Source organism: Scedosporium apiospermum (genome assembly GCF_000732125.1).
Source record: "Scedosporium apiospermum strain IHEM 14462 chromosome Unknown SEQ_SAPIO_0143, whole genome shotgun sequence".
NCBI classification, from domain to species: domain Eukaryota; kingdom Fungi; phylum Ascomycota; class Sordariomycetes; order Microascales; family Microascaceae; genus Scedosporium; species Scedosporium apiospermum.
This window is the reverse complement of record NW_015971844.1, coordinates 367,165-389,826: the sequence shown is the minus strand read 5'-3', so window position 1 is coordinate 389,826 and position 22,662 is coordinate 367,165. Positions and strand designations below refer to the sequence as shown.

The 22,662-nt window shown below is 51.3% G+C and overlaps 3 protein-coding genes and 2 pseudogenes across 3 annotated transcripts; 4 read left to right on the top strand and 1 right to left on the bottom strand.

Moving 5' to 3' along the window:
• Positions 1–709: 709 nt before the first annotated feature.
• Positions 710–1,202, top strand: SAPIO_CDS9400 (uncharacterized protein; the record flags this gene model as incomplete). Its single annotated transcript, XM_016790812.1, has 2 exons — positions 710–1,009; positions 1,161–1,202. 2 exons carry the CDS (start codon positions 710–712, stop codon positions 1,200–1,202), a joined length of 342 nt encoding a protein of 113 aa, XP_016639322.1.
• A 1,850-nt stretch (positions 1,203–3,052) lies between these two features.
• SAPIO_CDS9399 (Thermolysin) lies at positions 3,053–4,672 on the top strand (the record flags this gene model as incomplete). The annotated part of the gene is made up of 4 exons (XM_016790811.1): positions 3,053–3,389; positions 3,466–3,765; positions 3,854–4,179; positions 4,457–4,672. The coding sequence occupies 4 exons, from the start codon at positions 3,053–3,055 to the stop codon at positions 4,670–4,672; spliced, it is 1,179 nt and encodes a 392-aa protein (XP_016639321.1).
• A 911-nt stretch (positions 4,673–5,583) lies between these two features.
• Positions 5,584–6,636, top strand: SAPIO_CDS9398 (annotated as a pseudogene; the record flags this gene model as incomplete).
• A 2,880-nt stretch (positions 6,637–9,516) lies between these two features.
• SAPIO_CDS9397 lies at positions 9,517–10,353 on the top strand (annotated as a pseudogene; the record flags this gene model as incomplete).
• Positions 10,354–15,937: 5,584 nt separating this feature from the next.
• On the bottom strand, positions 15,938–17,290 carry SAPIO_CDS9396 (uncharacterized protein; the record flags this gene model as incomplete). The annotated part of the gene is made up of 3 exons (XM_016790810.1): positions 15,938–16,578; positions 16,660–16,731; positions 16,813–17,290. The coding sequence occupies 3 exons, from the start codon at positions 17,288–17,290 to the stop codon at positions 15,938–15,940; spliced, it is 1,191 nt and encodes a 396-aa protein (XP_016639320.1).
• Between the last annotated feature and the right edge of the window lie 5,372 nt (positions 17,291–22,662).

Below are 22,662 nucleotides of genomic sequence, written 5' to 3'. Positions count from 1 at the left end.
CAAGCAGAGTACACATACACCATCCACCACGACATTGCCGGTGCTCAACGCTGTACTCTACCCCGATCAACTCTCTCTCATTTCCCAGCCTCCATACCCTCCATCAGCTCGTCTTTTCCCCTTTCTTCCCTCCAGGTTATAGATCCCCATCATCCTATGCTCCTTTTCCCCTCATACCGCCGAAAAGACAGACACACGAGCCCATCCGCCCTTCCTCCCTTCCCCTCTTATTTTTATCTCTCCTTCTCCCCGCTTCCCGAGCCCTCCCTGCCCCATCCTACCTTGTGTAAATAGCTCAACTGGCAATTCTGTCGATTAACTCTTTTTATCAATCAAATCTTTTTCTCCGTTTGTCTATTTCGCGACTGTTGAAAGTGATAAAAGAGTATTTCTACGCCACCCAGGCCCGCTTCTCAATCGTGGGTATCTTTCCCGCTGGTGTGTTGCGTCGCATTCACTTCCTTGAGCGCCTGAATCCTCTTGACTCGATCGCCCTGCATTCCCTCATCACTGACGGACCTCAAATCCAACATCTCCATCCCCGTCCTTGCCTTCTTGTCAAGGATTTATCAGCTCGTCCTAGCGCAAAGTCCCTCCATCCTTTGCGCCCTTCTACGCCATCACCTAGTCGTCGGTGAACTAACACTCTATTCGCGCCCTCAAAGAACATCTCAATCTAGGTCTCAAAGAACTCTACATCCTCTTCGAAATGGCTCGCGAAGGTACCCGCTCGCAAACGGGCAACTCCCGCCCCCGAGTCTTCCACACCATCGACACCGGGCCGACCATCACCCGCAAGAAGCGAACGAACACGACCACCACGTCGAAGCCCAAGACGAAAGTCGCCGCCACCAAGAAGAAGACGGCTGCGGGAACCGAGTCGACCACGGACAAGGTCAAGGCTGCGCTTAGTGCTAGTAGCGCGAAGAAGGAGGATGGAAAGAAGCCGAGGGGCGTGAGGAAGTCGAGCGCTAGCGGTAGCGGTAGTGTTAAGAAAGCTGTTCAGAAGGTGAGTTGGATCAAGTTGTATTGTTTGCGCTCATGTTGGCGCTGTGGTATTCCCGGCGCATCAAACAGATGCCTTGAAGACGCTACGAGATTACAAGAACCGAGAGGGGGAAACCCGATCGATGAATCGCCGAGACTAACACGATGCACAGGTCAAGGCTCAGACGCAGCGCCCTGCCGAAACCAAGGCATAGAATCTGTGCGCTTATCACTCCCCCGAGAACCAGACGAGGTACATCGGGCGATCCCCAGAGAGATATTGGATGTCGGGCTTGCTGCGCGCGAGTTCCGATTGGGGCCCGACCGTGACCGGGACAGCTTCGTTTCTTCTTTTCATGCTCCCTTGATATTCCCTTCAATCTCGATTCTTTCTTAAGCTACTGGTATAACTGCGCGTCGACGGATGGGAATGGGTCTTACGGTACTGGATATGAAATGGGCGCTGGGTACTATGGTGTTTGTATTGATGTTTTGATGTTTTGATGTTTGTACGTCTCTGCCGAATAGCTCGCGAGTAATGTAGAAAGCTCCTCTTTCTCTTGAAATGGGCAGTTCCCGCTCCCATTCTTCGTTCCTGAACGTGTCTTCGGCCTTCTTCAGCTTCGCAAAGAATCATCAGTAACCCGTCAATATCAGAATCATATAAAAGGAGAGAATGAAAAAGAGAAGAAGAAAAAATAATGGAAATGCAAAAAAAGAATATCGGAACCCGCGTAGAGCCAGCCTACCATGAAAATCTGATTACATCCTGGTCCAACCTGGGGTCGAACCAAGAACACCTCTAGCGCTTTCACCAGCTGCCTAGAGGGAGCAGATTAACCAGCCGGCTTAGCTCGCGGCTTCCTTATGAGTCCTGGGAATTGTTTGATCTTATATGGTTCACTCGGGGTCCCCATTGTGAGAGGTGGCTCCTTCCTCGATGGGGCTCTTTCCTTGGGAGTGTGAACTCAAGCCTTAGTTTGGATCCCAACTCGAGGTATGGGCCTGAGAGCCTCGATCGAGGCGGCCATGGCTAACAGCATCTTGAAAGATAACAAACCTTGGACCTGGGATAACGTGGCCAGAGACGAGGGATGTCTGTTTGGGTTTCAAAGCCAACGGAGGCAATCTGTCCCTAATCTATCGGAAAATCTTCTAGTCGATGCCCTTTGGAGGAATTGTCCCCTGGCCATGGGTTCTCTTTAAGAGCGAATAGTATCTGTTGTGCCTCGAGGTGTGGACTGTCTATTCAACGCGTACGTCATAGTTTAGCCATTCTTGAATCGACTGTCACTTCTCCATCCTCGTTAGATTCTACTTCTCGTGCCAGCCGTCCTGTCCACGGCATGCAAAGCTTCAACGCGGAGCCATGTTTGTCATTGAAACAGCGCTGTCTTCGATATCGGTCATGTGTGGTCTTCTCCTCCCCTCAGCAAAGACGGAGCTTGGCTATTGTTTGCAGTCAATCATAGTGCAGGGCACCCAACACTCCCTCTCGTCACAAGATCTGTCTCCACCCCCTTGTTCTTCTCTCCTTTGTAAGTGTTGTCATAAGTTATGTACATGGCGCAAGGACTGAACAAAGCGCTGCTTCTTCTTTGGAGCCTAGTATCGTCAAACGAAGTCGCTACTTGCAGGTTGAATCAAACAGGGAAGTGATGGGTGGAATGCAGAGGACACACTCTGATCAGGACACCCCGGTGTCCCCCTTAAGATAGACACCCCACAGAGGGATCCACGGGAAGTAGATGCATCCTACTTCACAAAATAGATATGTCGATTGCGGTGGTGGTGCCAAGGAGTAGGATGGGAAACTACTGCTAGAGGATGCTAAGACTGAGCAGGAGGGAATGAACAGGTTTACTCATCTCCTAGACAAGATCTCTCCTAAGAGGTTGGTGTCCTTTTCAGTCCCTTTGCCAAACATACCACTCCATCAAACCTCGAAGCCGACTCCTAGTTTACCTGGAATCTCTCAGCTTTCATCGATAAACGTCTCTATTAAACTGACTCCTCATCTAAACTACGCGTATCATTGCCCATTCTTTGTTGGCCCTGTCCGAAAATGTTCGACCACTGCTGCTACGTCGTTCCCCCCTACCTTCTCCGGTCGATCTCCGAATCCGAAAACAACCCTGAGCCCATCAGGAAGGCAGCCGAAGCAACACTCAACCGCCGAATCAAGATTAGCAACTCTCTTCATAACAGATCCAAGGTCCTCGCGGAGAATGCCGGGATCAGGAAGTCGTCTCGATCGCTTTCCAAGCCCAGCATCGTACCGATCGACCTCTTGCGGCATATTGCCAACTCGGAAGATGTCGACGAGAGGGTTCGAAAGTGTGCTAGAAGGGATCTGGCTCATTTGAAGGGGATTCATGAGAAGGCTTTGGCGGGGAAAGATGGTAGGATCCCCGTCTTCAGACGTACAAACAGTAACTCGGTGAATGGACACACTTCTAACCTAAACGGGAGGTGCAGGAACAGCGACGTCTAGCCGCAAGATGGCCGCCGTGGCTGAAGACGAGAGTAAGAAAGAACATACATTCTATTGGGCTGTTTACGACGCCAAGAACTCGTTTGCGGAGTTCCAACTTCCAGGAGAGCTCATCCGAGCTGAGGGCCAGCCAGCCGCAAAGGACAAGGCCGTTAACGACGCATACGATAACGTAGGACAAGTATTGAGCGCGTACAAACAGTTGTTCAACTGGAACTCGGTTGACAATGACAATATGCACATCATCAGCACTGTCCACTTTGGAGAGAATTACGAGAATGCGTGTAAGCTGCCAACTCTCCCGGACGTGTTGTGGTGCGCGTGTCTCAAGCGTCTAGCTGATTTGGTCACTGACGTACTTTTTGTGTATAGACTGGGACCCCGACCGCATGCAAATAGTATTTGGCGACGGAGATGAATTTTTGAGCAACTTCACTGGTTGTGTCGACGTCATCGGCCATGAACTCACGCACGCCGTAACTGAGAACACGACGCCACTTCTTTACTTTGGCCAGAGCGGTGCTTTGAACGAGCACGTATCAGATGTATTCGGCATCATGGTCAAGCAGTTTGTCGAGAAAACTGATGTCGAGGCTGCCGACTGGCTCATTGGCGAGGGATGTATTGCCCCGGGCGTCAAGGGAATTGCTCTTCGGAGTATGAAGGCCCCGGGAACTGCGTACAATGATCCGCGATTCGTAAGTATATATTTCGCTTTTCACGTTTATTTTATACTGGAGATGTCCCTTTCTAACTCAAGTGTCCGCTTTGCCTTTAACACAGGGAAGAGACCCGCAGCCGGATCACTTCAGGCATTACAAGTCAACGTTTGAAGACAACGGCGGCGTCCACATCTACTCGGGCATCCCCAACAAAGCCTTTTATCTCGCCGCCAAGGCATTCGGTGGATATTCGTGGGAAAAGGCTGGAAAGATCTAGTGGATCACCATGACCCAGGCCAACCTGTCCCCGCAGTGCAACTTCCTCGAGTTTGCAAACGCGACCATCAACTCTGCCAAGACGGCCTTTAGCGAAGATGTAGCCAAGATTGTAGAGAATGCCTGGAAGGAGGTTGGCGTCATTGAGGGCGGAGATGGCGGGGATGGTAATGAGGGGGGAGACAAGAAGGATGACGACAAGTCTGACGGCGGCTGGCTCGACTGGATCAGCGACTTGTGCAAGCCCTTCTAAACTTGGCAAGTCGGTGTTTCCGAGAGGCCGAACTGAATTAGAAGGGTCATGTCTAAGTTAAAGATCCTGGTGGTGGGAGAAACGAAAAATTGTGCTCTTGTTAACGGCCTCGCTGCTGAGTCTTGTTTATCGCTGGGCATACAAGGCTCTGGCTAGTTTGATGTCCTATCCTCATCTACCTATGCTTCCTTCTCTATAGACAGTCCTATGTAACGTTACACTATTTCGATCTGGTGTTCCAAAGTCTCGTAAACCAGATGCAACAGAGGTAGAAATGGGAACCTGGAGGGGAATGATACAACATAGAAAGACAGTTTGTAACCCATCACATATTCTAGCAATCATGGCCTTCTCCACTGCGTTACCTCTACTCCGTATGCTCAAAATGTGGGCAACGGGGACATGAAATCATAGCCCTAGGTTCTAGCATCGGAGTTGTGATAAGATAGCAGAAGCTCTTCCGAGTCTCGAGGCAGACAGGAGACAGGAGACGAGGTACGAGAGACCAATTCTCCAGGGAAGGGGCGAGGGTGACCTGGCGTCATCGATCGGGGAGGTAGGAGCCAGCCGGAGCGATTTCCTTTCCTCAACAACGGGAAGGAGGACTCGAGGAGCGTCGGCAGGGGAGATTTCCACCTTCCTCCCTTGGTCCCTTGGCTCCTTCAGTTCCACAATCTGCGAATCTGTGTGTAAGTCTGCATGTGATTCTTGACAAGGCCAGCCTGGTGATGACGGAATCCTCACCTTCCCCATCATATTTGAGGCGGCCTACGCCCTCGTTTCTCTCTATACTAGGGCTTCGTTATCTACGAGAATCTACCTCTATCTGCCTCTTCGCCTCCTCCTCGCCTCTTATAGTCTCATATATTACAACCCTTCTCGAATCAGCTTACTTCGTTAGACATATAAAAATGGCGGCACGTCAGAACAACGGGCTCGCCAAAGGTAATGGTCCATCTTCATCCTCTCCATCATCGGCGACGTCAGATCGCAACAGCATTCCCGATGAGTTCGTCCCTCTCCGGCACAGGTACGCGTTGACGCCAGAAACACTAGCGAACCTCTTAATGCTACCCTTGCAGCCCTCACAGAGGACACTTCTCGAGGCGGCATCGCAAGCCCCAGAGCTACGCCGTCACTCGATGCTAGCCGAAGAGCGGGCATTTTTCCGAGCCATCAACGGTTCGAAGAACGTGCGATGGCCCGTGGCAGCAGGGTCTCCAGTGGCGGCCTGGCAAAAGGCGTTTCTTCTGGTGCAGATGCAGCTGAGCGGCGGCGAGTGGCCTGGCAAGATCAACAAGGGGAGAAGAAGGGAGTTGGTGTCGGAGAAGAAGGAGATATTTAAGGTGCTGAATAGGATTGTGAGGTGCGTGATTGATGTGATGGGGCTAAAGAAGGACGGAGTCGGAGTCGGGAACGGGCTAGACATTTTGAGGGCTCTAGAGGCCGGGGTCTGGGACGAGGAGCGGAAGGAGATTCTCCAAGTTGCGGGGATCGGGCCGAAGTTGGCGGAGAAGCTGGCTCAAGCGGGAATCACGACGACCAAGGCGCTGGCGCGGATGGAGTCCTGGAACATCGAACGGGTCCTGAGCAGGAACCCGCCTTTCGGGGTAGGTATGATGGCTAAGATGAAGCAGTTCCCAATCCTGGGCATGAAGGCGACGCAGGTCGGGCGAATGCAGGAGGATGACCGCATGGCGGTAGTCAAGGTAACCCTGAGCTTCGAGAATGCCGAAGTCCCGAAATGGAGAGCGCTCAGGGTCAAAGTGGTGTTTTGGGCTGAGAGGAAGTCTGACAGCCGGCTCGTATTCTTCTGGCGGGGCGGGATCCAGAAGCTGCAGGATGGGAAGAGTACGGGAATAGTATTCGGGTGCGACATACAGGCTGGGGATTCGATGTCTTGCTATTTCGCCTGCGAGGAGATTGTTGGGACGATGGTGCGTGATGTTGTTGGAATTTCTTAGGTGAAATTCTGTCCTCTCCCTCTACAATGGGTTGGTAAACTTGTGGAAATTGCGTTCTATATTTGGAGTTTATAGAAATATAACGATGTCTTCTCTGAGACCAAAACACACACACTTCCTTCAGTGAAGTGAACTCTTCTGAGAACTGGTCGGAACATATCAAGGCTGACATGGTTCTCTCGAGTCTTGGCTGGGATGTCACTCGTTGGGCTTAGCAAGGTTTACAGAATATGAACCAGAAAGAGCCCCCCAGCCTTGGGCCTGGAGCGAACAATCCCAAGAAAGAAGAGATGAAAAAGTAAAGAAAAAATGAAAAGGAGGTGGAGGAACACATGGGAGGTGAAAGGGATGGCATGTGGATTCACAACTCGAACTGTTGGTCTCACTCCCGAGGAATACGGTAGCATCTTGAGTTCTCGAGAAAAGGAAAGAAAAAATAATAATAAATTTCAAGTTCACTAGCTACTCGAGGTGAAACCCTGGCTCAAGTACAGAAGATAACCTTTTTTTTTTTTTTTTTTTGTATAGAAAAATCGGATAGCGGCAATAAGAGGCCGTTGATCCTCACGGCTGAGTCGGGGTCTCCCCATGATGCACTCCGGTCGATACGTCCTCTCAAACGGGGCTAGTGACCTCTCCTCTCCTTGGAATAAGCGATGACCGAGAGACATTGTCGATCTCGGGCGTCAGCTTTAGGTTACAATCTTCAAAGTCATTGGTCTTGAGGTTTCGAGCATTCTTGATATTCTCTTTGCAAACCCGAAGGCCTGGGACAATCAGCAAGGTTAATTGAAAGGTTGATCCATTGCGTTGCTGGAGGCACTGGCGAATGGATTTGACACCAATACCTCAGACGCGTCTCCCCCTTTTCTTTCTTCATCGCACTCTCTTTACTTATTCTTATGTCTTTCTCGATACTAACAGCAGGTGAGACATCGGTGACGAAAGTGTCGTTTTTGAGAGACACCATACAGTAACATCGCCATCCAAACTTGGAAATTTGTCTTTTGTTTTTAGCACCCATACAGAGATCCATTCCTGTCCTGCGCATTGCAGAATCTAAGCTGAGAGGACCAGTTCTTCTCGGTGCAGGACAGTCCGGAGAACTGCATAGTGAATATCAAGTTGTACAGGACCTGGAGCCTGGCCCCAATGCATCATCCCGCTAACTTCGTCTGATTTCCATCACCATCTCCATCTAATCTCCGGCCCCGTAGAACCCCGCTACAGGTTCCTAACTTAAAAGACCAATGTGCACGTTAAACCCGATACCCGATAGCCTGGCTTACATGCGCGTTGCTTATACGGCTCAGTGAGAGTCCTACTGTAACTAGCCGCAGGTGGACACATGGAGCAGGAGCAGGAACACCAGGAATGTTGTGTCACCTGCTGTATTGTGCAGGAAAGATGGATGCCAGTTCGCTCCGGAGAACTTAGTCAATATGTGATCTTCAGGCCCACCGCCAACGGTGCATGCTAAAACGGGATCCGACATGTTCAACCCGGGGGGCGATTTCTCTTCTCCCCACAGGGCATGAGTGAACAACTTCCGCTAATGCGGAGATAGCGATCGGCGACGGAACACTTTGCTCGTGCAGTTTTACATTTGTACATTAGTGCCGGGACTTCCATGCAGATCGACATTCCGCCTGCGGGGGAGAGTCAGTGAAGACACCGTCCGCTCAACCTTGAATGTACATACCAGGGTTCCACAGCACAGCAGCCTGGTGTCTTTTTTTCTTGGGCCGTCCTACCCTGCAGCGAGTTAAATCTGTGCTACTTTGCTTGCTACTTTGCTGAGTAGGATCTCGTCTGCCGATTATACGATCATTGGGGAACTTGTTGCTGCTGTACACATATTCCCGTCCGACGACGGGTAAAATAAGGGTCCTAAACCTGCTCTTCAGATGACGGCGAGGCGTCCGGAAAGATTATTCAGGACCCTTTCACGGGAGCCCGAAAGCTTCGGCCCGGGGGGCCATGGCCAAGGAAACGAGTGGAATTACGAATTGGCATCTCTCGGGACAGCGGACTCCATCTGATGTTGCGATTGTTACCCCCGATGCGTGCCAGCGATGTCCGGAACTGTCCAATGACTTTCCCGTTCTCTGCGCTGCAGCTGCGGCGTCGGGGTCAGTTCTCGTATTGTGAAATGTCTCCTGCCAGAATAAGTAAGTCAAATCGAGGAAGAAAACAGATGAGGTGAAATGTATTGGATCTATACAACGCTGGTCCGAGAAGAGAAAATAGAAGTCCCTGCGGCTGAGCATGGGAGAATGTCTGGTGTCACTGGCTGCAGTGGCTGGGAAATTATGTTTGACTTCATGTCTCTGGTCTGTCGGGGAATGCATTACTTCGTAAAAATCATCCATCTTGCAGATTTGGCCGCCGCCACCTTGGATAAGCCAGCGGTCACCGTTGCGGTCTGAGTGGAGGGAAGGAAAAGCAAGTCCGGATGTGTCTCTCAACCGACACCGTAGGATTGTGGACGTGATGAGGCATCATGGAATTAATAGGGGTCACCTCCCTCTCACTTCAGTCCGTCGGATATGTTGCTGTTCGTCAGTCATTTGTCTAACGAGACCAGGAAGGATATATAGACAGTCCTCTGGGCAGATTGCACGCCTCGCTCGATTCTCCTCCGCATTCACTCGTTTCGTTTGGTCCTTCCTCTCCCATATTCACTCGTTTCTAGGAAGTTGCGACCACGTTCACATTCAGACTCCTTTTTTCAGATATATAATCTATTTAAATTATTGTAAGTGACCCGGAACAACAATGGAATGAAGGAGCAGTGGAGATATAAACGAGGGCTACGCTTACAATATTCGATGGCAGTTTAACCCCCAAACACACACACATCCGTCACCAACTGCAAGAATGCGTTTCCCCAGCCTCTCCAACCTGGCCACCCTTGGCCTCATCGGCAGTGTCGTCGCCTCTCCCCATGTGAAGAGAGGAGGTGACAAGGATAAGTGCGACTGCCTCACGAAGAACGACGCCGCCGAGCTCGCCGACGTATACAAGAGGCTCATCGGCGCATTCGACGCCGCCGACGCAGAGAAGTACCTGACCGATGACTTCGAGGACGTCAGCCAGTCCATCAACACCTTCATCGGCAAAGACTACGGTGCCGTGACCTTCGACAAGGCATCCTTCATCACCTCCCAGAGCGACCCGCAACTACCTCAGCCCGACATTGTCCTCCAAGGTGACCCCATCTTCACCTGTAGCAAGATCGTCCTTATCTGGGAGGCCACTTTCGGCGCTGGACGTCCCGCACGGGGAATCAGCGTCATCAAGGCCGTCAAGAATGATGACTTGTGGCAGATGAAGCACTGGGATGTCGAGTTCAACTCGCTGAACTGGGCTTACGACATGGGTGGATACTACTGCTTGTTCGGCCACCCGTTCGGCAACGCCGCTGCCTGTGGCACGCCAACTCCCCCCGATCCTACAACCCCCGTGGACACCCCCGAGGTTGACTCTGCCCCTACGGCTATCTCGGATGCCGTGGCCACTTCTGACCCTACAACCCCCGTTGACACCCCCGAGGTTGACTCTGCCCCTACAGCTATCTCGGATGCCGTGGCCGCTTCTGACCCTACAGTCGCCGCGGACGACCATGCGCCTACTCCGTCACCGGCTCCCGCTCCTGTCCCTGTCCCTGTCCCTCAGCCGGTCGCCGAAAATGAGGTGACTACAGTAGTCGCTTAAACACCGTCAGAACTTGACAGCTGATATCGCCTCCGCTTCGTCTTCGTCAGCGACATACAGTCCCTCACTGTCTCATCTACCCTGGTCCTGGTCAACACGATGAGGATGCGTGGAAGTATCACCCTAGCAACGGTACTTGAGAATGAAGATGAAACGTGCGCCATGCAAAAACGGGAACAATGGGAAGAAAATGAGACGAAGTCGACGACACGATGGGGGGCGTGTGTGTGGAGGGTGGGAGTTGGCAATTGTCTCACATTCTTATGCGGGAAGGGTCTTCTTGTATTGTTATTATCTATTTTGACTTTGGGATCGGGTTGTTCTTTTGCGTGGATACTAGGCAGACAGCCGGAGTCTATTAATCCTGGGAGGAGTTGATCTTGGTTTGGGGACCCTGATGAGCAGTTGCCGTGCTGGTGATACAGAGCATTCTTGTGCATTCCGGGCTGTTTTCGCTGTTTCTTGTTGTTGATGTTACTTCACTTCTATGCCAGGACCAAGATGCGAGATGCGAGATGCGGTCCTGGATCTCCGTTATCTAATAATGCCATAGCTAGCTAAAATGGGAAAGAAGTTGGGAGCGAAACCGTTTATTCCAAGTATCCAAGTACAATTGGGTGTGGCACTATCGTGGCATCCGATCTCCTTGCTCCCCTGTCTTGCTGTACGGTACCAATTCAGCCGAGGTGTTGCGTCGCAAGTCCACGATTCGAGGTCATCTAGGCCAAAGAGATTTGGAATGCATTTCCTCTGCCGGTGAACCAGATCTGGAGAGGGATCGATACCGGGACCAGCAGACGAACGCCTCTTGGCCCCTAGTCATGCAGGGACCGACGACACGACACGACACGACACGACGACAGGTACTTCATATAGCAATCCCCGGTTTCCGGTCATTCCGGAGGAGAAGGGTTGAGATAGACCGAAAAGAGTGCAGATGAGGCCCTTGGCTGTCATGCTGTGATCTGCGATCAGGAGGATTGACAGTTTTAAAAGAGGCACACTGAGAAGCCGCAAATGGTCGAGGGACGAGAAGAAGATGGATGACTAAGCACCCTGAAGCGCCTCAAGTCCGTCCCGAAATGTTGGAATTTCCTAATTTGGCAGCACGCTTCAACTTTAACTTCAACCCTTGAAGACTGATGGACACAATGGACGACGATGGTGTTCGGAGAAAGATTCGACATAGACTGTTCAATCCCACCTTCGACGCCACATCCGGTATTTAGATCAACATCCGAAATTGGGGGGTTATTGACAGAAGCAAAGGCCAAGGCAAGGCACAGAGCGACCATGAGCCGCTCGCTACCTTTGAAATCCCAGAGACCGCCGAGCCAAAACCAGGAACTCACCCTTTCTCTGTGCGGTCGAGGCGAAGAAACGGGTTTGAGACCGACGCCGGCTCCAAAATCCTGCCACTTCATCTCTCCGGATGAATTGGAAAAAAAAGAGGCGAGTTGTTTGTGAAAGCCGGCTGGTGCCGATCCTCCCAGCTCCAGAGCCTTCGCTTAGCTTTTGTTTTTCCGGGAATTGTGGCCTGAAGAGTCTGGTCCTAAGCCCTCCTCGATTCATTATTGTTGTTTGGGACCGGAATGAGCCCGGAAAATAAGCCAAAGGGAGGAGGGAATGAGAGAAAGAATATCGACGATGGGACGGGAACGTGTTTTCGGCACGCTTACGACTTTCAGACGCGGCTCAATCTTCGGGAACTTCAAGCTGTTGTCAGCTAATGTCCCCAATCCGTCAAATGCGAGCTTCCGCATAATCTCCAAAGTGTGGTTCCCGGCACCTGCGAACCGCAGCTTAGCTGGAGGGTCTCCTCAGTCGACAAACGGCCCAAGTCTGTCAGTCTTAGCTGGTAGCCCGTCCCCATCCCATACCTATAACTCAACTCATTTATCAAGATTCTGGACAATACTGGTGCTAACACCCAAACAGACATGAACATGTCACTCGAAGTAGTGCCGTCGCAATTTCGACTCGTCATTTCTCCCCAATCTTTCTGGCCGAGGACGTTTAAGCTTGACCGAGCTAGCTCCCTCAAGCCTGCTCCATCCTATTGCCCTCTCCAGATTTTCATGCTTACCCGTTCGTGTTCGTGATGGCATGGGAACCATTCTTCAAGGTCTCCACATGCCAATGTCGCACTACCAGTGTCATCCGATTCTGGTTCCTCCTCTCACTCTCACTCAACCCTTGTCTCGCAATCCGCGACGGCCCCATCCATCTCAACAATCTCCCAAGGTTCCCCAGAACATATATATACCGTTACCCTTATTTCTTCACCCTATAATAGAGGAGGCCCTTCAGATACCCCGGGAAGACCCTGGACGTTACATGGCAGAGAAATGGATCCTCTGAGCTGGACCCCTCGACAAGCCGCTGCCCAACTCGCCCACGGTTGGAGATAGTCCGGCGCGAAGGGGCGAGAAAACGGACTTACCCTAATGCGGAGAATGAGCACCAAGTGGATAGCCAATTCTGATCACCAGTTCCGTCCCTTTTGTTTAGTTTTGTTATACCCTCGAGTCTCTTTTCTGGCTCCTCATATACTCGTCGATATTATATCCCCTCTCTTACGGATTCGATACTCCACATGCGACGCCTCGCTCGTATCGCCAATGTCCTCGACGATACCATATCGAGACCAAGAGGACACGGGTCTACGTGTCAGCGCATGACGGCCATGCCTCCGCTTCCCGCCAAGTCTATGAACTTTTCCCACGCAATTCCTTCTCTAGGAGGGAAGAGCAACTTACCACCACCCCCCTCCTCCTCTCTTGGTTTTGGGCCTTTCGCTGTGGTAACCCCCTCCCTATAGTTTTCACATGATAGTAATTGTCGTACCCGTGTCGCCGCATTCTAGCGTACCCACTCCGGCACACATCCCATTCGAGGATGGTTCGTGGACAGAGTTTGGCCGACCTGGATGCCATACACATATTGTGTTCCCCTCAGACAAGGCGACACACCCTCTCCCCCCTTCCCTTTCGTACTCTTCAACCAACCACCATCACGACAGAGTTCTGGCCCGTCCATGATTCCTATATTTCCCCAACATATTACCGCAGAACATCGCTGCCCGCCTGCCCCATCCAACCCTTACCGACCCACAATCCGTCCAACCACCCGACCCTGGCCGGCTCCTCGAACACAATAGGGTGTACCACGACTCCATAGGAACCGGTCTTGCTTTCTTTCTGGCTACCCTTTCTCCACCATCGAACCCTTCCTCATGGCCTTCGCGTATCCGTCCTCGATGTACACGTACACACCAATTTCAGTCGAAAATCTCCTCTTTCGCTCCCCTCCTCTCTCTTATTCCAACACCCTCCTCGCTCGCAATATCCTCAGTCCCCGCATTAGTCCCGCCTCCCTCTCGCCTCCGCCTTCCTTATCCCATTACGCGAACTCTCTCCTGAGACATTAGCACCCACATATCACGCCAACAGACGCAGTCCCCACTCCCCCTATATCACCAACATCATTGTCTTCCAAGTTTATCATTGAACGAACATTAAGAACAGGGTTTGGCCACAGAGTCCGCCTTAGTATTCCTGGTGTACGAGTCTGAGTGTAGAACTTCTACTAGTCACAAGGGGGACGCAGGGCGACGGCCATTTCTGCTCACTAATGTGCCCCCTCCTCCTGAATAAGGAAACAACTGAACGTTTCCCACGCGTCTTGGGTTCCGCCGAGAATAAGGCCATACACTACTGACCTTTCCCGTTTTTGACTCTTCCCTTGGGACCTTCCACGGGAACTACCCGCCAAGTCCGTCTGCACAGAGAGAGTCCACCACCCCATAACCACCTGCATCCGGCACTTCACACCGACCTTCCGCAGTAAACATTTCCCGGGCTCTAACCACTATCGCCCCCAATCCAAAATCCCAACCACCGCCCACCCCGCCCCTCCACTCTCTTGTTTTGAAACATCTTCTCGCAGGGAACAAAAACAGAACCAGACTTTTCACTCGCTTGCTTGCTACAGACGTCCGGGCGGCTCAAAACTCCCCTAATGTACTATCCTTTTGCTAATGGGGGGGTTAATATACCCCGAATAGGACACCACAACAAGAAGCAGGTTCCCTTTTCGTCAATACCTGCATACTGAAGTATTACGATGTGGGTATAGCATTTCTTTTTCTCTTCTGACATTTCGCCGCGATAATGCCTGGAGATTAGAGCCCATCGTCCCGTGGCCTCCCCCCCCTTTCTCCGGCCTTTAAGCTTAGAGGAAACTCGAAACACTCTAATGCACAAAAAAAGGGTCTTATGAACAGGAGACCCTGAAATAATTGAGGTGGCGAGATTGGAAAACGGCGAGGGAGAAACTCTAGATACCTGATATTCGTAGTTTGGCAAAAACGGTAGACCATCATCAAGAAGATGAGGTCGAAACTGCCCCTGCCCGCCACTTCTTAAAAAGGCCTTGTCGCTTTTTCCTCGTAACTCCCTGAGTAGCCTTAACCTCGACTAATAGTACCACACAAAGGGGGGGCCTATGTTCCCAGTCCTCAGCCAAGTAGATCTGTCTTGGAACAGAACGCAGTAGATCGAAGGAGCATTCCCCCATGGGGCTTCCTCCGCTTCTATTCTGCCACCTAGAATAGGGTAGGGTCCCTCATTAGAGAGCGAAAATGTTTCCCTGTGGGTATACTATCACGGCTGGCCAACTCGTGACAACCTCGTACTTCGTAGATCATAATAGTCTACGGTCCTTGGATCCTACCATTGCGGATCAGCCCGGGCCCTCAATGTTACCTTTGACGGATCCAACATTCTTCTTCTACAATTGATCGTGGTTACACTCCCATCTCGTATTTTAGAACCATTAATAGCAGCCAGTGGTTAGAAAAGAACACAGAAACAATGGCATAGGATAGAGAGACTATCAGGCATCAGATTCATTGCAATACGTTTGTATTTTCGAAGGACACGACTAGGATAAGGAACACCAACTGGCCCCGCGAGGGGTCTCGCATCCACATAACTATAAAAACAAAAGAGCAGTCTTTCTGTGAAAAATAAGGGGACGGAAATAGAGAATAAGACACTATATGTAAAGGTTTTTTTTCCCCAGTCGTCTCGTAGGACAAGAGAGTAAAAGGGAGGAAATGTCTACCACTTCTGTCGAGGAAAAATAAAAAGGTAGAGAGAGAGAAACGAGAAACCAAAAACAGACACGCCCGCCTCCTCGCCACCTAGAAGTGAATATCCCAGTCTCCAGAATGCCCCGACCGACATCATGATAGAATATGAGCCCTAACGCAAGAAGCAAACCAAAGAAGGAGATAAGAGATGGGAAAAGAAATACCGATGCCCTTGTCCAGATCCATAAACGCCCACCAAAAGGGGTATTGATGCGAACCAAAGAAAGATGAAGGTGATGATACGTCCGAAAGGAAATTATCACTTTTGATTTTTTTTTTTCTCGTCGTTTTTTTTTTTTTCTTTTTTGTCTTCCTGCTCGCCTTTAGTCCAGTCACGTTACCATTTCCCAAGGATATCTACCGCCAAGTCATGTCTTCCGGTCGTTGATTGTAAATGTCATGAAATACCTAAAGATCGCACGCGTCAAGTTATTGCGGACCGTAGCGCGGAGCAGAGGGATCTGCGCCGTACCCTCCGGTCTGACTCGTGGGTCCGTACGGCCCTGCACTTGGAGGCCCACTGGCGCTGACGGCACCTGGTGTATGTGGGCTGCTGTGGCTGGTCCACCAGCCGTTTCCTTGGTGCATGCTTTCGTAGGCTGAAGGTGGCGGAGGCTCTATCCGCGCTCGGGGCTGATATCGCTGCTGCGACATTTGATCGGCGAGCTTCGCTGCCTGGCTGTTTCGCTTTCGGGTCGTCATACTCCTCGAGTCCTTCCGAAGGCGAAGACGGACACCTTGGTCGCTGAACGATCGGGTAAGGAAAGTTGACTCCTCCATTCCTGGGAAATGCTTCGGCGAGTAAACCTCAAACACGCGGGACGTAATATCACCAAGCTGGACAACCTCTCCATTGGATACCTCGTAAAGCGTAAACTTGAGCCGGAACTTTCCTTCAACCTTTACGGACAAGTCCCCAAAAACAAAGAATCCACCGTCTTGGTTATTAGTGTCCTTGAGCTTGTGGAGGCTGGATACTTGGGTGCCAAAAAGAGGATTGCCGTTTTGGCACGAAACAGGAGTATCCTCCTTCTCGTCGATGAGGAAAGCCATGACGAAATGGTAAGGGCCTAAATTTCAAACCGACAGTCAGCCTGTGTTGCCACTCCACAATTGAGGTCCAAGCGAGGATCATTTCTAAAATTACTCACTCTGAAGAATGTGGTTGTTCTGGGGAGGGACTTCGAGTTGCAGGATCGGGGGAGGGTCAACAGGCTTTCGATCTGGACTACTTGTTAGGCCATTTTTCTTTCCCGCACCAGGTGAAATAACGGCTGGGCCGCGAGAGGCTGATATCTTCTTACCTTTGTCCTTACCAAGGACTACTTTGGCTCGATCTGGCTCCTGCCGGATGGTCAAAGTGAAGGGTGGCGTTGGCGAAGCAGGTTCAGTGGTAGGCGAGTATCCAACATATGAGCCGGGCTCTTGCTGCAGTACAGGAGACTGAGTGAGAGTCGGAGTCGAAGCGGTAGGCATAGGTGCGGGAGGGGTCATCATCGGTAGTCGCTGCATCTGGGCGGGAGGAGTATGGCCTTGGGCGAACTGGGAGGGAGAATTTTGAATGGGATCGTACTGGGGAGGCCGGGGCTGGGGGGCTGGATAGCCACCATACGGGTGGCGAGGATTGTGTCCACTCGTCATAGCTGACATGAGATTCGATGTTCCCGTGTTCGGATACGACTGGTTAGGCAAATCCAGGGACGTCGACTCGAGGCGGCCGTTGTATATTCCCTGGCAGTAAAGAGGCTCCAAACTGCGAGGTGCCTGGATTGCGATGCTCATGAGCCTTAGAAACTGAAGGGTTGATGGCACTTCAGAGCCGTTGCGGGGGAGGTTCGTTTGGAATTTTGTCCGTCGAAGAGACGGGAATAGCTGACGCCTAGTATGTGGCAGAAAGAGGCGCTCTCGATGGGACGAAAAACCACGTTTGCGTTAAGCACCAAACACCAATGAACCAGGCTCTTCAGCGGGCTGGCGCACACACTCTATGAGCTAGAGCTAAAACGTCTCGAGGCTTCGAATAAGTATGCGCCGACGAGTTCGTGAACTCTCAGTTGATTCGATCTTGCCGACGTCACAAAGAGAAGCGAAGAGGGAAAACTCAAGAGTGGTGAGGCGAGACTGGACAGTTGTGGGATGAAGAGTAGGAGCAGAGAGCAAGGAGCAAGACACTTGGGGAAAGGGTCTTCTTTAACACTTCCGGCTGTAAGGTGTGGCTGATCGATATATAACTTGGAATCGAAGATCGGAGGGAAGTTGGAATGGGAGGTCCCAGGAGAGTCGAGATGCTGGGTTAAGTGTGGGGAGTCCCTGGTTCTTGTAATGTTGGGGTTGCTGGTTTCGCTACCCCTCCTGGAAGTCGACGCTGGAGGAAAAGGGAACCGGGTTTCTCTAAGAATCTGGGCTTGGAGGGCAGACGGTGACAATTCTGGTATACGTAGTAGAGGATAAGAACAATAAGTAGTGGTTGGAGTTGTATTCTGGGGGATGTTATAGCAATGCCGTGTCTGAGACGTTATGATGAGCAAGCCAAAACGCGGGAGTGGGCTGGATTTAAAGAGTACCCAGTACTGAGGTACGTCGATCGGCTTCAAAGGCGTGGAGGAGGAGGGGGTGGCATGTGTGTGTGTACGAAGTACGTGTGTGGAAACGTAACGAGTAGGTAGGTCGTAGTCGAAGGAACGGGAGAGATGCCCCAATGCAGTAGCAGCAGGCTTGACCAGGATGCGTGCACGGAGAAATAGACAGGGCAGGCCACACGAAGCCAGGCAGAGGTGGTGGTGCTGAACTCAAAGACTAAGTACGGTTTATGTGGAGTTCAGGTGAGGCATGTGTGTGAGAGAGAGACTGCAGAGAATGGAGGAGGTAACCCAGAGAGGTGTAGGGTCAATAATAAAGAAGTGTTATATGGGGGATTAGAGTGAGACGACCTCGAGTCAGGCTTGATGCGAGAGAAAGTTAAGGACGCAGGAAGTACGAAGTACTCAGAGGCCGCGAAGCGGGCAGGGATAAAGAGCCATATGGCAAGGTACTTCGTACTTGGCACAATAGTGTACTTTGCAGCGGTAGTGAGTTGTGGCAAGGGCAAGGATACAATCCACAGTCTTGAAGACAAGGGGGGGGATGGCTCTGAGTCTACTTGACTGGGGTTAGCAGGGCAGACAAGGGGGAGGGGTGGGGGAGAGAGGGTGGGGTGCGATGTGGAATGTGGAATGCAGTGGACGAAGTACAAGTACTGTGAGCCTGTGAGGTGGTAAAGCAATATGCTTTTCGAAGAGAAGTGTGGGAGGGGGCGTGCCTCTTTTGCGGAGGATCGATCGGAAGCTAGGTTCCAGTAGGAAAAGCCAGGAGGAAAAGCAGGGAACAGATGACAGATGATAGAGCGCTCGATCGGCAACAGGCAGGCTTCGAAAGCTAGGAACGACCCAAGATTGCCAATTAGAAGGGAATGTGGTAATGCTGGGAATCAAGGAAGCCGATGGAGATTTCCTGGAGTCAAGATCAATGTTGATGGGAAGGCTGGTGTTGGGGAAAGCAGAAACCCCGGAAACAGCTGAATCCGACGGGCTCGACAGCAACGTAGGCGAGGACGATTTGTCTGATCCCGAAAACTCTGAGATTTACCCGCCCGTGTCGAGGTCTATTTCCTACACAGGGAAACTCGATCACTCTGCTTTCCTTGGGCGCGAGACGTGAGAGTCCCGGTTTCCAACTCTCATGCGGCTCCTCTAATTCCTTTACGTAGGGCAGCAGAGACGAAAGTACGGCGCGATGACGGATTGAGCAATTAAATCTGCAGGCCATGAAATAAGCTGTGAGTCTTGCGTTCGACTCATTGCCGTTCCAAGCCTGAGAATGGGACGAATACTCGGAACGAGGTTACAGCCGTTCATCATCGGGTTGGACGAACGACTAACCCCTGCCTTTCCGAAGTTGACATTGATGCTTGGACCTACTCTGCCTGCACAGGCGAAGTGGCGAGCACTGGGCAGACGCAGCAGGCCAGTGAATGGGAAAGGTCGAGACCCCATCACTGATCTCTGTTGTTTGATCAAGGGTCTCGACGAAGGAGGGTGGCGGCCACGAGACTGATGACTGACAGAAGAAGGAGATCGATGGGCTCGTGAGACAAGGGGGTGAAGAGAGCATGTCCCTGCTCCGGGGGATTAACTTTTCGCGATCAACGGCCGGCCCTTCCAGTAGCCCTCTCATGTACAGTACTCGTACTCTCGAGAGGACGGGACGGCAGGTGGTGTATTGACGGGTGCACTGAAGACCCCATTGCTGAGTTCGGAGTGGCCGTATCCCAAATTGGGGCAGGATGGAGTATAGTAAGGCCTCTTAAGGCATTGAGACTTGCGCTATCCGCTTTAGTGGATGAAGCGGAGTCGCAAGTAGAATCCTCAGTGCTTCTTGGGATGGAACATTGAAATGTAGCAACCCGATGATAGCAGAATGCGCAGCCAAGAAGACGGGAAAACCTGACGCCAACGCCCAATGCTTCAGTGCTTCTGAAGCCCCTCGGGCTCATGACACTACCGAGTTCGTCTGATATCGAAGCCGACTTGAACGGGGCAGTTTCCTTAGTAATACTGGTAGAAGCGCACAGGCGATTTGAGAGAGAGGGAGAGAGAGAGTGTGTGTGTGCGCGTGCGTGTGTGTGTCTGTCGGTGAGTGACTTCAGATGAAACGGGCTCGTTAATCCTGGTGGCACTCTCCCACTCTCAGGCCCTCTCTTTCCACCTTCAACTTTACAGTGTAGAAGTCAATGAATGACAAGGGCATCGAATATTATTACAAGTACAGAGGACTGGCGAGGACTGGCGGCGGCATCCGGGAGGAAGCTCCGATAGAGCAAATACCGCCCAGGGACTCCCTTGCTCTTTCCTCGAGTCCTGGACCAGCCTGCACTAGCTCAAGGACGCGAGTTCGCCTGGCTCTCGAGCTGGGGACCTAAAACTAAGATTTAAGTACCTGTCACACACGGAGAAATTCACTGAAAACGGAGCGTGGAACCAGTACTCGCGAGTACCTGTCATTCACTCCTCGGGTCTCGGGGATCGGGTCAACTTGCATGCGTCAACGAAGGAGAGCCAGGATTCATGTACATGTACACTAAACCTCAGCACTAATGCGTCCTTGGAACACTAGTGGCCGATGTAGTGGATACCCCCGGAGCGTGCACCCCGTTCCTTCCGGGAGTTACCCACGCACGAATGCTGTCTTGCCATCAGCGTCCTTTGTTTTTCTCACTACACTACGAAATACAAAATTGTCTCGTTCAGAGCCAATGCGTCAGTGGTGTTACCTTGGCCCGTCGATCAATCGCTGCAGCAAGTCCCTCGGCTTTCGGATTCCTCGAGAGCATCAGAGGTAAGCTAGTAAAATATGAGGCAAGAACCCATCTTCGCTCCAGCGACACATGTGAGCATGTGCCATGCGCACATTTATTTGTGATACGGAGCGGAAAGAGCAGTGGACACAATGTACGAAGTACACCGGGAAGCGTGATTGCATGTGTTCTTGCACCTTCTTCCATGGCAGTTACAGGTACAATTGTACTCTCGGCACTTGCTCGCTGTACATAATATTGGTCACCGCGATTGAAGATAATAGTTGGGCTGCAGTTTCCAGTATTTCCCAAAAGCTGTCAAGCGAACGGTTCCAGACTTCGAAAAGTCCAGGGTCGATGAGCAACTGTCGGGCTCGGTTTTTTCCTCGTTTGAGCATCCTCCAGGCAAGGAAATCCCGGCAACGTCCCGTCCCAGCTCAAGTTTGTGCATACTCCTAAATGAAGTTGAGACCTGTAAATATAATTGATCTGCATCGCTCCTGTACAATTTGTTTTCTCTTTCAATTGAGGCTTTTGGATTTTATCCGGCAGGTAATAATGCCCCCATTACTTAGACCGCGTAATAATAACGGTTTTCAAACTCCAGTCATGACGCTGGAGATGACACGGCTCGCCTAACCTGCGATCATTGATGTATTCCAAGCCTGTGGAGAAGCTGCCTCGTGTGGGTCACCCTCAATGCTTGTCATTCACGCAAGATTTAGAGAAGCCACTACTGTAATCCTTCGGAGTTGCCTTTAAAATTGTTCGCTTGAAGAACATGACTCCAGGATGGGATCTTTATGCAAACCCCATGCGTTGCACGTACACCCAAGCCGTAAAATTTAGGAACATACAAGACGTGCTTAAGCGACGCGCTAAAAAGAGACACGAGACAACAACGGGGCCATGTCGAGTGCTTGAGTACTTGGTACGACGGGAATTATTGCACCGACCCCGAAAACATAAAAACACTCTCCAAGAGTTCCAATGTAAGTTTGGAGAATGCAATATCGACATACCAGATTGCAACTCCCGTCGCTTGACCTTGCCCTGATATTTTTAGGCACTACAATTTGCACTAAACTCTGGAAGAAATGGGCGAAGTCGCCCGGGGGAAATAATATCACGATTCAGACCTCAAATGTCTTCCAATATTATTTTCTTCCTCCAGTAATATCTCGTCCTCCTGTCGGCCTAACAGCGGCCATCGCTTCATCATCGCTTCGCTAGATGCTCCTGGCCTCATTTCCGTACCGCCAGATCTGCTTCATGGAAAGTCCAAGCTCCGGCGAGGCCTGCGAGTTAGGTACTTTAGACTCTCTCGTCGACGGTCTCGAGGGGTTCGCTCCATCACCCTTCAATGTCCTTGTCCGCCACGCCAGCCTGTCTGTGCGCGGTACGAACAGGTCCGCCCCGGTTCAGTCAAGGAAATGGAAGCTTCTTCCGCATCAGATCGATGGAACAGGTCGGCCTAATTCGGAATTTGAACGACATGTCCACCCCCCTTGCTTTCGCTTTGGGATCTTCTGAAAAGGTACGCGATCGAGCTCTTTGCTTTTTGCTAGGGCGGATAGGCTAGAGCCATTGGCTCTTGCAATGTGGCGTCCTGATGTGGACATCAAAGGATCAATCCGTTCGGTTCTTGACCGCCACCCCACGAGAGACTAAGCTCAGGAGGAAGCCATCTAACGCAGGTCACCGAGTGCTAAGAGGTTTAGCTTGTCTTGCGATTAATACCTCCTCTCCGGGAATAGTCACTTCTCCCCACAAATTTAACACTTACAGGAAGACCGTCCTTGATAAATTTCTTCGTATTTCT